The sequence below is a fragment of the Aquila chrysaetos genome, chromosome 13 (assembly GCF_900496995.4).
Source record: "Aquila chrysaetos chrysaetos chromosome 13, bAquChr1.4, whole genome shotgun sequence".
Taxonomy (NCBI): domain Eukaryota; kingdom Metazoa; phylum Chordata; class Aves; order Accipitriformes; family Accipitridae; genus Aquila; species Aquila chrysaetos.
In genome coordinates, this window is record NC_044016.1 from 78,069 (window position 1) to 92,670 (window position 14,602).

Consider the following 14,602-nt stretch of genomic DNA (forward strand, 5'->3'; position numbering starts at 1 on the left):
TGCTGCCTTGGATCTCCTTTCTGGCCCTTCCTGAAGACAGGAGCCACATTTGCTTTCTCCCAGTCCTCAGGAACCTTTCCCAATTGCTGCAACATTTCCAAGATCATTGAGAGCAGCCTCATGGTCACGTCAGCCAGCTCCCGCGGGTGCATGCCCTCAGGCCTTGGCATGGCCCTGTCCCGGCCCCCCCCCCCGTCTCTAGGAAAGAAGATCAACTCTCCATTGGTGTGACCATGAAAGGAGATTTATTGCCACAAGTTCCCCTGGCCCATCGCGGTCCACAGTCGCAGAAGACGCTGTCTGGCCCTGGCCGCAGGCGATGGAAAGCTGCAGTGATGCAGGAGGGGTGATGAGGAGCTGGCCTTGCTGCGTGCTCCCCTCCTGCTCCAAGCCAGGCTTTTTGCTGCCAAGCCTCCGACCTCCTCCCTGACCTGCAGAGCCAGAGCCCAGCTCCGCTCAAACCTACCTGAAGATAGGAGCCTCATTCCAGCTGCTGCCAAGAGAAGCTAAGGCCTCTTGTTTTTTCCAGGATGTCTCCTAAGGCATGGGACAAAGAGGCAAATGTCAGAGCGTTGCCCTCCAGCCCTGTCTTGTGGCTCTCCCCTACGCCTTGGGACATGCTCGGGGAGCTGGAGGGGAAGGCTGGAAAGATCAGAACTTGTCGGGACGTAGCGGCAGGCAGAGCTGAGCATCGCTTCGTGCGGGGACCGGCCACCCCACCAGTGCCGGCTCTGCGCGCTGCCGCCTTCTCCTACACTCGCGCTGAGCCCTGAGCAAAACCCTTCTGCGGCCGCCCTGCCAAGGCTGGCCCTGGTCTCCGTGGGCGGACGGGGAAAGCGCAGTCCCCTGTGGCCGCCTCTTCGGGGAGCGCAGCTTCGGGCTCCAGCCCTGACTCTCACCTAGGACGGCGATGGCGGCGGAGTGCAGCGCTCGGCCGTTCTCGAGGCGGCGGCTCCTGGCGATGCTGTGGAGCCTCTTCGACATGGCAGGGGCATCTTTGACCTTGGGGGAAGCAAAGAGGCACGGTTTCTTCTCTGGCCAAAAAGGCCGCTCTGCTGACCCACGGCCGGTCAAGCTGGGTTGGCCACGAGGGGAAGGAGAAAGAGCGAGCGGGTATCCAGGAGGGCAGGCCATGTCCCAGCACCAGCTGCCCGGCTCCCATCCTGCCCGGCTCCCATCCTGCCCACCCTTGGCGTGTCGCCTCACGCTCCCTTCTCGGTTCTGGGGAACAGCCCTTGCGGCCGCGACGTCTCCCCGGGGCACAGCTCACTCACCAGGCAATGGTAAACCTCGTACTGCAGCTGGGCTGCGCCCAGCCCGATGGAGGTGACGATGGTCTCCTGCACCCGCTCCGGCACCAGAAACGGAGCGCAGAGATAGAGAGCGGTCCGGCACACCTGAAAAAAGAGAGTCGTGCCACGTCTCCCTAGCAGAGGGGGCTGCCCCAGGCGCAGTGTCCACGCAGGGAGGGCACTGGCTGCAGCAATTCACCAGGCAGCTTTCTGTGGCTTTCTACAGTTTTGCAAATAAGATCTGGGGGGGGGGGCTCTTACATTGGAAGCTTCAGGGTCAGGATCCCGGAGGTGCAAGAGAAGGCTGACCCAGGTTTCCCACACTTCTCTGGTGAAGAATGATCTTTTCCCTGAGGCGGAGGAGGCCAGGACAGCGTAGAGGCTGAAGGCTGAGAAGCGAAGGACATCTGGCTCCTGCAACTCAGAGACCCCATCTGTCAGCTGGGTAATGAGGGCACCTCCTACCAACCCCACATCAACAATCGCGCGCTGCCCGCGGAGGATGGCAGCCCAAGAAATAGCCGTCGTCCACTCCATTCCCACCCTCGAGAAACCAGTATGTAAAGAACCAAAACAAGAATCACTGATCAGTAAGTCAGTGTGCTTGAATACAGTTCTTTGGAAAACTATGTTTTGGATCCCAGGTTTGGAAAGAAGGTTGCCTCATCCAGATTCCTTCCCTGCCGCATAGGTCGTGAGTCCAAGTGTGACTCCAAACCTACAGGGAGTCTCAGGGCACCTGAGCATCCTTTCTGGCAGGGGAGCTGTCTAAAGCCCGAGAAACCGCAGGGGCATGTGAGAGACCCCGTTCTCCTGGGGGAAACACAGGCACTTCACAGCACAACCCACCCTACCCACAGAACAGTGGGAAAAAGGCTCAAAGCAGACATTCAGCCAGCAGAGACCCTCCACGCAGCATGGGGAGGTCCCAGCCCACCCCACTACCTCTCAGACAAGCAGGAGAAAGTTATTTCACTCACCGCCTCAAAGAACATCTTGGTGGACCTGGCAATATCTTTGAAGGCAGACCCCAAGCCCTTTGCCTTCAGCTTCCTCACCACCTCAGCCAGCGCCAGCATGCTCTCAGCAGCCAGCACAGGACATCTGGTGTTCTCCAGGCCCCTCTGCAGCACCTCCAGGATGGTTGTCTTGTGCTTGTGCACCTGCAAAGCCAAAGACACCCACAAGCTTCTCGCTAGCCCTGACCCGAATGGCTTCTCTTTACCATTGCTTATGTTTTGCACCAGGAGGTGCTGTCCCGTTACGATCCCCTTATAAAGGCACTCAGACTCTGTAAAATACCTCTTAAAATGCTCTTTATCAGAGCTAGCACTATAAAGACAGACTAATATAGATAGTCCCTTCAGATGCTGGGAACCCTGACTTTTGCGGCACCGAATGCACCTCCAATCTCGATGCAGGGTGCTGTGCAGACACCACTTATGGGAAGGGTAAGGCCATTTTGGCCATTTGAGCTGTTACAGGATTTTCCTACAAGGCCATGCAGGCGGCGTAATTGCTGGTACATGGGGGAGCTGCCCACAGGCTCCTCGGTTGCAGTGATGTTGCTAAGCTCCTCCTGAGGCCAGGGGATGGGATGTGCACAGAGCAGCACAGGCTTGGGTCTCCTCAGGTTCACTGTTAGGTGGCTCTCTAAACTCCTTGACGGGCAATGGTCTTTGGTCAGGATCCCTTCAGCTGCCAAGGGCTGAAGTTGCTAGAAACCCGCTCAGAGGTGATCTCAGCCCGGGAAGCCTTGTTAGGCACCAGGTTTCCCCTTTGCCACCCTATTGACATCGGACGAAGGAGCGTGGTCTTAGGAAAGAGCCCCGTTTGCCTTTACTAGCCTGTCCAAGCTGTCGAAGCCCCTTGCCGCTCTTCACCAGGCTCGTGCCAGTGAGGGGCTGCAGTCAGAAAGGGGAAAAGTTGGTCTCACCTCCTTGGGTGCTCCCCTGAAGGCGTTGCCCAGGCCTCTCACTGCCATCTGCCGCACGGCACTGATTCTGTGCTGTGATTTCTCCAACAGGATACCTAGGACACTTTCCAGGAACTTCTTCTCCCTGATTGGCGGATCCTTCATCAGCTGCAATAAAGCAATATGCCCGTGAGCGCCAGGGTGCCACCTAATTCAAGGCACACCACGCGAACGGGCTTCGTAGAAACGAGGATCCGTTGGATCCATTGGATGATGACGCTCTCTTCTGGCACCTTCTTCCTTCAGAAAGAGGCATCCCAAGCAGCAGTTTTCTAAGAGAAGCCCTCCGAGCCCTTCCTTCCCCTCCTGTTGCCTCACCTCAGCAAAGAAAGCTGTCGCTGTGAGCTGCAGGTTTTCCGAGGGGGAGTTCAGCCACTGGGAGAGGGCCCATATCACACCCCTTGTGATGAGCTGGTTGCGAAGCAGGACACTGCACAAGAAGGCAACTCACGGTCATGCGGCAAGGACACGGGCCATGACCCAAAACTTCCCCTGCTCTGATGCAGGCACTTTTCAGCCCCGCAAGACCGCTCCTTGCACACATGGGAATGGTCCTGGCAGCCATTTCCCTGGGCACAGCCACCCACAAGAAGGTGAGACACAAGAAGAGGATCTCACCTCGTCAGGAGACACACCCCATCAACGTGAGCCTGTGGTTTTTTGAGGGATGCCCACGCTCCCTGCCTCCATAGCACCAGCAGCCATCTCTTCTCCATGCATCTGCTCAGCACCAGCTCCAGAGCCTCACAGTAAGGGCTGGTAAAAAGAAAACCCAAAGACATCTCAGACCGCAGCACTTCCAGGGAAGATTTGTCTGGAGCAGAGCTAAAAGGCTCTGCTGCCTTGGGAGGTGTTGGTTCACTCATCCCAAACTCCGTGTCCATGAAAATGGACATTTTCATCCTTTGCCATGCCTCAGGTCACTGACAGCAGGAGGAAACCCAGGGTCCCCATGCTCCCTCGATGCCAGATGCCCAAGGTGCTCCCTAAGGGCTCTTCTTACCAGCATTTTATGAAGCATGACTTGCAGGCCAGAGACAGCCCCAGTTTCCCCCAACCCTTGAGGACCAGGAGCAGGGGCAGAGCCTGGCGCTACGAGGACACGACACAATGGGTCCGTCCGCCCATAAATTTTAAAGGCAGGACCACCACTGCTGCAGCCAAGCCCTGCGGTCGCACGCTGCCAGGCCACAGATTACACGAGCTAAGTCTCCACAACGCCAAACCACAGGCGGCCATGGCCAGAGCTGGGCCACAGCCCCCGGACCAGGAAGGGTCTCCCCGCTCCGCGGGGTGCTCGGCCAGACCAATTCCCACACAGGGTCTCTCCCCAGTCAGCGGAGGGAGAAGGAGGACACCCTGCCGTCGGGGCTGCACACGAGGCAGGACGAGAGCAACCGGCGATGCCAACCCCGTTGACTCCTTCCTCTCTGGGAATGGACATTTCTCCAGGAAAGAAGAGGAGCCGAGCCAGCCCTGGCAACCTGCTGCCACGCGTAGGAAACAGGGCAGGCAAAAGCGCTCCCTCAGCGCCACAAATGAACACAGCTGGCTGGGGAAGTAAAGCTCCCCAACTTCCCTGCTCCTCCTGCTCCTTACTTGCGTGGCTTGTCCTCAGTCCTCGGTGAACCAAAGAAGAGCCCTCTCTGGCATCTTAGAGGGGCAAGCGGCATCACCTCACCCAGCGCCTTGCTGATCTCACCCAGGAGGCCAGGAAGGAGACGGGGAAGCAGGCGCCGGACCCTTTCCTTGGCTGGCAGCACGAACACCACCTCGGAGATGGCACAGGAGAGCTACAGGGAAATTCAGCCAAGAAACACCCATTAAACAAGGGTTTTTGCCCGCCAGTGCAGTCCCGCTGCCTCCCTTGGGGAGCTTTTGCTGCCTGCAGGTCTCATGCCAGGGACAGCCCTGCGGTCCAGGAGCAGCAAAGTGTCCCGGCCCCTCACAGCACTAATGCTGAGATGCCCCAGCACGTTACCCCTGTGCAGTCTCCCCAGGCATTTGCTAGAAAGCAGACATGAAGCTGCAGGAATGCCTCTGCCATCGAGCGTACCATGAGGGACTCCAGAGCAGCCTGGCTGTGGTCCAGTTCGTGAGCGGAGGAGTGGGGCCCAGGGCTGTTCTCTCCCACTGCTTCTAATTTCTGTGTTAAGTACACCAGGACCTGAACCCCAAGGCTGCTTCTCCCCAGGGTCCTCCACAGCTCCATCGCATCCCTGCAGGGCAAGAGACATTCACCCTTGAGCTCATATCCTTGGTACCTGCGGAGCCCTCACCAGAGCCCAAACGCTCTCCTTGTCAGCAGCGGGGCTTATGATGCCTGGTTTTTTTCCTGAGATGGGAGCACATGGCCTTGCAATGCTCAGACCTTTTGGGAGACGAGCGACCTTGTTCTTCTTTGGATTCCTCCTGTGAAGGACTGAATTGTTATCTTGAGCTGTTTGTCTCAAAGATTGTCAGGTGTGAGAGACTTCTCAAGCCGTTCATCTCAAGAATTGTGGACTGCTTATCTCGAGCCCTTTTGTCTCTGAGATGGCCTGCCTAAGCAGGACATTCCTCTGTCCATAAGGACAATTACTAGGCCGCTGAGGCATTCAGGAGAGGAAACGGGCTGAAGCAGACAAGGATGTAAGGATGTGGAAGCTACCATTCTCAGGGAAACTGTAGTCTTTGAGATAAGATTTGGTCACATAAAGGTCGTGTGAGAGACGAAACCTGCAGCGTGTGAACAATACATACATGCATACCTCATCGAAATATGCCCTATAAAAAACCGTGGAGACAAGCCGTGGTGTGCACCCACCACCGAAGAATTGAAGACTGAGGACCAACGGGACGCCGCTGGATCCATGGTGGTGACTATCTTTGCAACTCTATCCCGACTGCTTGCTTGATTTCTGCCTTTTCTTCCATTCTATCCTATCGCTACTATTTTCTACTTTTGACACTTTTGACAATAAAAACTCTTTTGAGTATACGGCATTTGACCTCGTTTGTGTCTTAATCTCGCTCTTGGGATCATATCGAAACCTTCCCCGACGTTGGATCGGGACACCTCCTAACACAGGCAAGCCATGTTTAATCACAGAGGGGCAAGATGGGAGTGCACAGACCTGTCCATCGGCAGACGTTTCTGGAGCAGGCTGTCGACCACAGGCTTATGGTGAAAGCGGGCCAGGAGATACACTGCCTGGAGCAGGAGGGGCCTGTGGGTGTTCTCTTCCATGGTCTGCATGCAGCTGTAAAGGACGTGCAGGACTTCTGGCACCTGAAAGGAAGAAGACGAGAAAGAATGCCACAATGCATCCTTTCCCCGTACTTGTACAGAACACAAACACGGTCAGTTAGTTCACGAGCAATGCCTGCTCCCTTGACACGCTGTCAGGGTCTAGTCCTAAACTTCCGAAACTTCACCTTGCTGCTCTGCCCAAGCCCTGGCTCACAGGTTGGGGCGAGGGTGCCCTTGGCACGCAAACGTGCACGTGCCCTCGGTTGCTGCACTTGCCTGGGCCCAGCGGTGCCAGGGGCTGAGCACTTTGCGTCCACCGAAGAGATGGACAAGTTTCTCACCGAACAGCCTGGATAACCCCGACCACCTGGCTGTGGCAATGCAAGATCAAAACCAAAACCATGCTTCAAGCCCATAAAGAAGCCTCACAGTGAAAGGACAGGAACGGGAAGGTCGGTGCTTCCCAGAGGTAACTGTCTCACGGCAAGGACCTGCTCCAGCAGGAGACTTTGGACTGCACGTGTCCGTGCCCCCCCGCACCACAGAGCAGAATGTGGCCGGAGGTGCTAACATGCAGCTCGGACCGGTGATACCCTTCGTCTCTGCACACAGGCTGCGTTTCTTTAGCTTGTGTCAACTGCACGAGGTGTAGTGCAACAGCCAACAGAGAAAAGTCAAAGTCAAACCGAAAAAAATGTCTCTCTCACCTCCTGTATTAGCTGTCCACATTTTTCCAGAAAGGTAGTCATCCACACCCCAGCGGCCAATGCATGCTCGTCTCTGGTACACTTCAGGCTTTCCGTGATGGTGCTCATGAAGTCCACGGCCTGTGCTGGGGGGAAATACTTGCAGACAATCTGGAGTGAAATCAGAAACAGGAGAGACCCAGTCACAACTCTGCATCTCTGCAGGATGGGAAGGAGCCTTGAAGGGACTCTTAAGTTCAGCGGTTCGCCTGTCGTGGAAGGGGCAATCACAGTACACTCCTGCCATTTATATTTTATGGAGCCAAGAGATGCAGAAGTATCTCCTCTCACGTTTGCTTATCTGCAAAGCTCGCCTTCTGACAACAGCACTCTCTCATGCACACACACACACACACAAACACGACGTGGTATCCGCTCCTTTGACAGTGTCCCTAAAGGCCAGGCACGTCTCGAAGCCTCCTGCCGCTTGCTAACGACGGAGGTGCTGGCACGACAGCTCCCCCCCTGGAAATGGCGTGGGAGCCTGGAGGGAGCAGGGGGATGTGCAGGAGCCCAGTCGCCAAGCCCCATACCAGGGCCGGTTACCTTTGCTATTACGTTAGAGGTCTCAAGCAGAGGCACGTCGTCGGTGGTGTCCAGCCCTTTACGCAGGCACGCGATGTCACCCGCCTCCGGTATCACATTCCTGGTCTTGGCTGGGAGAAGCAGCAGGTAAAAAGGAGAGTCACATTTACAGGAACCCAACCATCAGCCCCAGCTATCGCAAAAGGAGGACCCGGGGTTGGGGCAGCAAAGGCCAGGAATTCGGCGCAGCGGGATGTGACTAGCCAAGGCTCTGCAGGCAATAAATCCCAGGCTGGGCAGTCCCGTCCTCCGCTCCCTGGCACTGCCTGCGGGGAGCTGGCAGATGCCATCCTCATGCCAGCAGCTGCCTCCCCTGTCCCATCCACAGGGCAGGGATGGCTCTGGGAGGGAGGTAATATCCTCAGCGCAGAGGGATGCTGCTCACTGAAGCGCAGGCAAGAGCTCACTTCTAACCAATTTCTTTGCAGGGACAGTGATTTTGTAGGGCCACAGAATACCCCGTCTACAACCTTCCTCCCTTGCGGAGAGCATTTCTTGGCTGGCTGGAGAGGAGTTTAACCAGAACCCCCCTGCCACCTCATGCTCTGGGCCAGCAGCCGGAGTCCCTGCTCCAAAACTCTGGGCAGCTAACTGATTTCCCCTCTGGTGCTGGGCAGATTTCCTTCATGGCAGGCACGTGTTTGGGGAAATCATCTGGGGAGCCGCCTGTTGTCGGCAAGGGGAAAGGCACCCTCAAATTTTTGGGCACTTCGTCTGAGCACGTGGCCTCCCTTTTCCCTCCTGGGGATGGGGTCTGGCCCCGTGGCATCCCGGTGGCACCAGGCAGAGAAGGGAGGACCGATCCGGCTGACCAAGCCTGGCAAGCCCCCTCTGTCCTCACCTTGCATTTGGAGGAGGTGACCCAGGCAGACCCCTGCCCAGCGGCGGGACGTGGCCAGGGATTCAGTAGCCAGAGGTCCCAGCAGCCCCACCAAGAAGCCAAATTTCTTGCAAGCGCATCCTTTCTGCAAGGGCAAGAGGCGGGAAAAGGGTCGCAGGTAGACCTGGTGCCCACTCGCCTCTTCCAGCCGCGCTGCCCGGAGCAGGGATCAGGCGGAGGAGAGGGCAGAGGCGCTGCCCCGACGCTCCACAAAACCTGAAACCCAGCGCCCAGCCAAGCAGGGCTCTCTTCTGGGGCTGCGACGGACAGGGAAAGGCACGGGGCATGCCGGAGCTCCCTACTCACCATGACCTCGAATCGCTCCTCGCAATCCCCCAGCAGCTGGGCGCAGACCTGCAAGGCCCTCTCCCGTTCCCACGCTTTGGCCGAGGCGAGCCAGCGCTGCAGGACCTGGCGCAGGGGGTTATCCTTGTCTCACGACGGGCATCTTTCTCTCCCTGACATCCCTCCGTCTCCCTCCTCTGGGGACCATTCCTTGACGGCCCACCCTGCGGCTCTGCATGGCCCCCAGACCCACCGAGCGCTGGCAGCGCTGCCTTCGCAGCCCCGCTCTCTAAGCCCCCCCAAATCTCCGCCCCAGCTTCGGAGCGACTCTTTCCCCATCACCCCATGGCTGCTCACATGGACCACATCCTCGAAGCAGGTAGAGGTCACCTCTGCCTCGAGAAGGGCTACTATAATCCGGCCCAGACCTTCCAAGCACAATGCGTGCAGAGTCTGAAAGCAAGAAGAGGAGGACTGAGGTTTGGCATCACGGGGGGGGCGCTGCCAGGGCACGCTGAGGTGGGATCCTGGCCAAGAGGTGGGCAGGGCCAGGATGGCGGGTACCTGTATGTTCTGAGTTTGCCTCGTTATCTTCCCTCTCCCTTCCATCTCCTCCTTGGAAGGAAAGGACAAGATGGTGTGGCAGCACTCAGCCAGCAGCTTGCAACTTTCCTCCCTGCTCAAAGACGGCTTCAGCTTCCTGGCCAGAATAAAAAAAGGAAGAGAAAAACAACACGGGGACTCACTAGCTCTCTCCAGAGCAGCTCAAATGACAACCGGGTTTGTCCTAACGGAGAGACGTCAGAAATGAGAAACACCGTCCCACCCCGCAGACCCTGCTACTCCCAGAACTACGCTTACGGCCACAGGGCTGCACCAGCCGGCTGGGTGGGAAAACAGAGCGAGTCCGAGGGTCTGGGCTGTAGACCTTACCTCAACTGCACCAGCCCGAGAAACACTTGGGACACCGTGGAGTGCCAGGGCTCCTCCATTGTCCAGTCCTGCAAGTTCAAGAGACACGCACAAAGTGGGCGGCGGGGACAGGCTTTTTGCGGGGGACAGGCTCTGCTGCCAGACCCGCGTAGAAACACTTGCACACTTCTACCGGCTGGGCTGGTCGTGTTTTGGAGGGCCAGAGCAGACAGGCAGCACAAGAAGCTCCTCTAGCCAGACCCGCCAGCCCATGCTGCCTGCGTTTTGGTGATCGCTCTTTAGCGTCGAATGACATAGAATGCCCTGTTCCTACCAGCACCCTCGCTCTGTAAGGCGGCTTTGCCTGAGACGGGGCTGAACTTGCCAAGGGCATGCCCCACTGTCGCACTTTCTCCGCTGCGACAGTCTAGGGAAAACGACACATCGCCAGGGACTCGCCCTGGGGAGAAAACGGACCAGCACAGATACTGTGGATCAAACGATTTCTCCGTTTATTAACTGCGCAACGCTCGGTTATGTATGTTTCTAGTATCTACTCACGCATAAGCCATTTGTTGATTGGTTAACATGTGCCGTTCACGCGCTTAAACAATAGTCTAATTGGATAAAGTCCTCTAATCATGCAAATAGTTTCCTCCACCTGCATGCTGTCTTGCACTCTGTCTCAGTCACATCGCCCTCCTGTTATCAGTCGCGCACGCCCGACCTTGTTCTACTCTTTGTGCATTCTTCAGCAAGCTCATAATAATTGTGCCTTTGTGCAGTTAGTAAACTTACAACAACAGTTGTGCCTTGTGCAGTTTCCTTCGTCCTCCCACAATTTCTCCTACACCCCACCACATCCCATGCTGAACGGCTGCGGGCACTGGCGCTGAGCAGCTCCTTGAGGAAATCCAGAGCTGCCCTCATCACCCGCCATGGCTTCCCACCCGTGAGACCTCTCCCCGTGTCTGACAGGGCTGGACATGGCCCTGGGCACTAGGGCAGAGCTCCTTAGGGACACCAGAGCCCCAGGGAGATGCCAGAGCATCCCCTCCACAGGAGATAAGCCCCAGTGACTCTTGGCTCCCTCCTGGGTTGCTCTTCTCTTGCCTGAAAGAAGCCTCAGGGCTCCTCTGCTCTCCCTGTTCCTTCAGTAAAGGCTCCCGAGCTCCTCTGGCACTCACCAGCTCCCCGACACCTTGTGGTGCTCCCACGGACCCCACGGCCACGCCGGGTCCCGCGCACCGCTTGACCTTGGTCGCCCAGAAAGTGTCTTGGTAGAGGAGGAGCTGATCCCAGGCGTGTTCTCGGTGCTGCTCTTCGTGCAGGAGGACGCCAATCATGGCAGCCACCGCCCCGAGGACAGCTTGCTTGTCCTGGAGAGGGAAGGGAGGGCTGAAGATCTGCCTAGAGCTCCGCCACCCCCCGGCCACAAGTCCTACCCGTCCCAGAAAGAGGTACCCCGCAGAAGAAGGGCTCGCTCCGGAGGACGAAAAGCAATTCCCCGTGCTGGCACCCAACGCCCCACTGCTAAAAGGTCCCAGGATTTGGCTGCTACTTGTCAGCCAAATAGTACCAGCCCTGGGCATGGTACTGGCAGACTCCTGGCCTGGGGTGGGGGGGCTTTCTCGGTCCCTGGGCTGGAAAGGCAGCTGCCCTCACCTCTTCTTCCTCGCAGCCCAGCCAGTTTTGCACCACGTAGCAATAGAGGGGGTAAACGTGTTTGCAGAACTGCGCTTCCCCGACGCGAGGGAAGGGGCATTTGTCCCAGGAGCAGAAGTAAGTCTTCACCCCTTTCAACCATTGCTCCAGAACTGCACCAAAAGAAGGGAAAAAGGGGCACGTGGGCGCCTGCGGCGGGCAGGGTGCCTTGCACTCTCACCCAAGCCTGCTTTAAGCACAGCCGCCAGGTTTCGGCTTGAGACCACATCTGGATTCAGGCGCAAACCGTGCGCTCGAGGTGTCTGCGCTCTTTCTCTTCTCCTCCCCGCCACAGCTTCTCCCTCCTCACGTTGCCTGCTCCCCTCCAGCCTACACCCACTGCATCCCTTGCCCTTCCCTGCCCAAATATTTGCCCTTCAGCACAGGCACAAGAAGCCGGTTGAAAGGCTCAGGACCAGGCAGCGCAAAGGCACCCGTGACGTTCCTCTGTGCAGGTACCCGGCGTCTCCGCGTCCTGCCCACCAGAAACCTCCGATGCTTCACCCCGCCGTTCCTACAAGCTCAACGACGGTTTGGCATTGCCGAGGCTCGACCTCGCTACGGGCTCGGACCCGCCGTGCCTGCGCCGAGATCAGAGCGAGCCAGCCCGTACCCTTCCCCTGCCTTCAGGGCCGCGGCTGAGGGTCCGACACTCACCACCGCAGACGGCACGCCGGATCCGTCCGCTCCCCACTCGGCTCAGGACGGCGCGGAGGGCGAGCAGCGTCATTCCGGCAAAGGGGATGCATCGCAGGGCTGCAGAGAACGGGCAGGGCAGAGGGATAGAGCGTGGACGCGGTCAGCTGGATCCGTGGAGGGGGGGGGGGCCCTGGGGTCCAGCCCTCAACGGCACTGCCCAGCAGAAGGGCCAGGACTGTTGGGATGTGGGGGACGTGCTGCAGGGCCGGGGGGACATGAGTGATATCTGGCCGGGAGGTCAGATGGGGACGATGGGGAGGGCTCCTGCCGGGCTACTTTCCTGAGAGGGAGCAGGGAAGGGCTTTGGCGGGCATGGGGAGGATGGTGTGGGGCAGAGCCCCTGGAGGTTTGGTCTCTGACACGTTCCTGCCCTCACAGCACTACGATTGAGGCTGTGAGGCAGAGCTCCCGCTCAGCCCCAGCCCTGGCAATGGAGCCTGGCAAGGAGGCACCGCAACCCCATAGCCCTCCAGTTCGGTACAGAGCATCTGGGAGGGGAAGGATTCCCCTCTCCCAGTTATCACGGACCATAACTCAAAGCAGGAGGCCAGGGTTCCATACCGTAGCTGCTGGCAAGTTTGCCCAGGGTGACATAGACAAATTCCTCAGAGGTTCCCCCCGCGGCTTTCAGGTGTCCCTGGAGCTCGGGCATCACGAAATGGAAGTGGGAGCCAGCCAGAGCCACCAGGATGTCACTAGCCGCTGTCCTCACGTCATCGGTCACACCCTAAAAAAGCACCATAGGTGAAACACTCTGCGGGAAAAAGGCTGAGGCACTCGGACGGGGATAAACCGGCCAGCAATGACCTCGGGGCTGGCGGACAGACAGTCCCGTCTCCCCGGCAAGACCCCATGGGGACGTCTGCACCCCAGGCGAGGCATCTGCCGCTTTTTGTGCCCTGGGGAAGGCGAGCAGGATGGGTAACAGAGACTTGAACCCAACTCTCCCCGGGCAGACCATGTCCGCCCCTCTTCGGAGCTCTCTACAGGCTCTCACCAAATGCCCCACAAGAACGAGTCCCCAGAGCCTCTCCCTAAGCAAAGGCTTGCCAGCAGCTGGAACTGGGAACCCGTGTGTCCCAGCTCCATCCTCCAAACATGGCTCGTTAGTCGCCTCGCGCAGAGGGGCTCGCTGGCTCTATACGCACCCCAGCGCGGAACTGGATACGGTCTCTCCTCTACGGGGAGGGCTCCCCAGGAGAAGGAGCTCTCACAGGGGCATTGGGGAACGTCCGTCTTCAAGGAGAACAAGCTCACCTGGGCGGCTCTTATGTCACCAGACGCTTCAGCTATCAGGCGGTTCAAGACGCCGCTCTGCAAACGGACGTCACCTCCCTGCAAGGCTCTCTCCAGCTGGCGGTAAGTCTGCACTCGGTCACCCTGAGGACAGACCACGAAAGGGAGAAATTAAGACTTACTTTGCCCTCATTCCCGGGGAGCCGCGAGCTGCCACCCCTTGCTCTCCGGAGAGCCTGCGAACGGCACCATCGCCTTGTGCCCCCAGCTCATGTCTGCAACAAAAAGGAGCTGAGGGAACAGCTGCCCTGGAGACGGTGTCCGAGCATCAGCCACCGACCTGAGGTCATACCGATGGTGTGGAGTGGTCCTCCCCAAACCCACCACTCCTATGGACACAGCCCAGCGCCAGAGGGAACGTTCGGATGCGGGACATGCGGCATTTGCCCTCTCCTGGGCAGGGAAGGCAGGGCTGGGGCGGGGGGGGGAGCCCTCAAGCCTCTGGCAGCACAGTGGGATGCCCCCGTCTCACCTCGTTGTCTTGTAGACGCTCCAACAGAGAAGTCACAACGGCAGCAACGGTGGGGCCAGCCGCAGGGACAGAGCCCATCACCCTGCTTCTGCCCCTGGGATGCGCAGGTCTTGACCGGAGACCTACAGACAGGCAGCAACCTGGAAGGAAAGAATCAAACAGCTTTCGGAGGGGCCCAGCAAGAGTGGATGGAGACAAGCTGGAGGTCCCAGGCAATCCCCATCAGACATCCAGGGCGGACATTTGCAGCAAGAGTCACGAGAGGCCAGCGAGGCCACCGGTGGGCTCTCCGTCCTCGGAGATGCTCGGACCTCGAGGGGACTCGGTCCACCGCAGACGACTGTGATGGGTCCTGCCTCCAGCGTGCTTTAGCCCCCCCGCCAGCCCCTCACCTTCAAGCACTCTCAGGCTCCTCATCGCAGCAGGATTCCCTGGATGGACAGACTGGTCAATCCAGGTCTTCCTCCTGTGAAAGCTGTGAGCAACTGGCCCAGGGAGGAACACTGGCCCGGAACATCAGAACT

At 58.4% G+C, this 14,602-nt stretch overlaps 1 protein-coding gene across 2 annotated transcripts; it reads right to left on the minus strand.

Annotated features, from left to right (window-relative positions):
* Nucleotides 1-15: 15 nt before the first annotated feature.
* LOC115350191 (maestro heat-like repeat-containing protein family member 2B) lies at nucleotides 16-14,579 on the minus strand. 2 transcript variants are annotated; one of them, XM_041128603.1, is made up of 26 exons: nucleotides 14,471-14,579; nucleotides 14,079-14,218; nucleotides 13,568-13,690; nucleotides 12,872-13,037; nucleotides 12,269-12,367; nucleotides 11,573-11,724; nucleotides 11,164-11,286; nucleotides 9,929-9,996; nucleotides 9,560-9,695; nucleotides 9,353-9,448; nucleotides 9,017-9,121; nucleotides 8,672-8,795; nucleotides 7,792-7,901; nucleotides 7,207-7,356; nucleotides 6,384-6,538; nucleotides 5,324-5,486; nucleotides 4,867-5,060; nucleotides 3,886-4,023; nucleotides 3,586-3,697; nucleotides 3,229-3,375; nucleotides 2,273-2,455; nucleotides 1,554-1,706; nucleotides 1,275-1,397; nucleotides 900-1,002; nucleotides 467-537; nucleotides 16-327 (listed from the first exon to the last, which is right to left on the minus strand). In XM_041128603.1, the coding sequence occupies exons 1-25, from the start codon at nucleotides 14,493-14,495 to the stop codon at nucleotides 482-484; spliced, it is 3,144 nt and encodes a 1,047-aa protein (XP_040984537.1). In that variant the 5' UTR covers nucleotides 14,496-14,579; the 3' UTR covers nucleotides 16-327; nucleotides 467-481. The 2 variants fall into 2 exon arrangements, with proteins under 2 accessions (XP_040984537.1, XP_029891410.1); XM_030035550.2 differs by having other exon boundaries at nucleotides 16-537.
* Nucleotides 14,580-14,602: the final 23 nt, after the last annotated feature.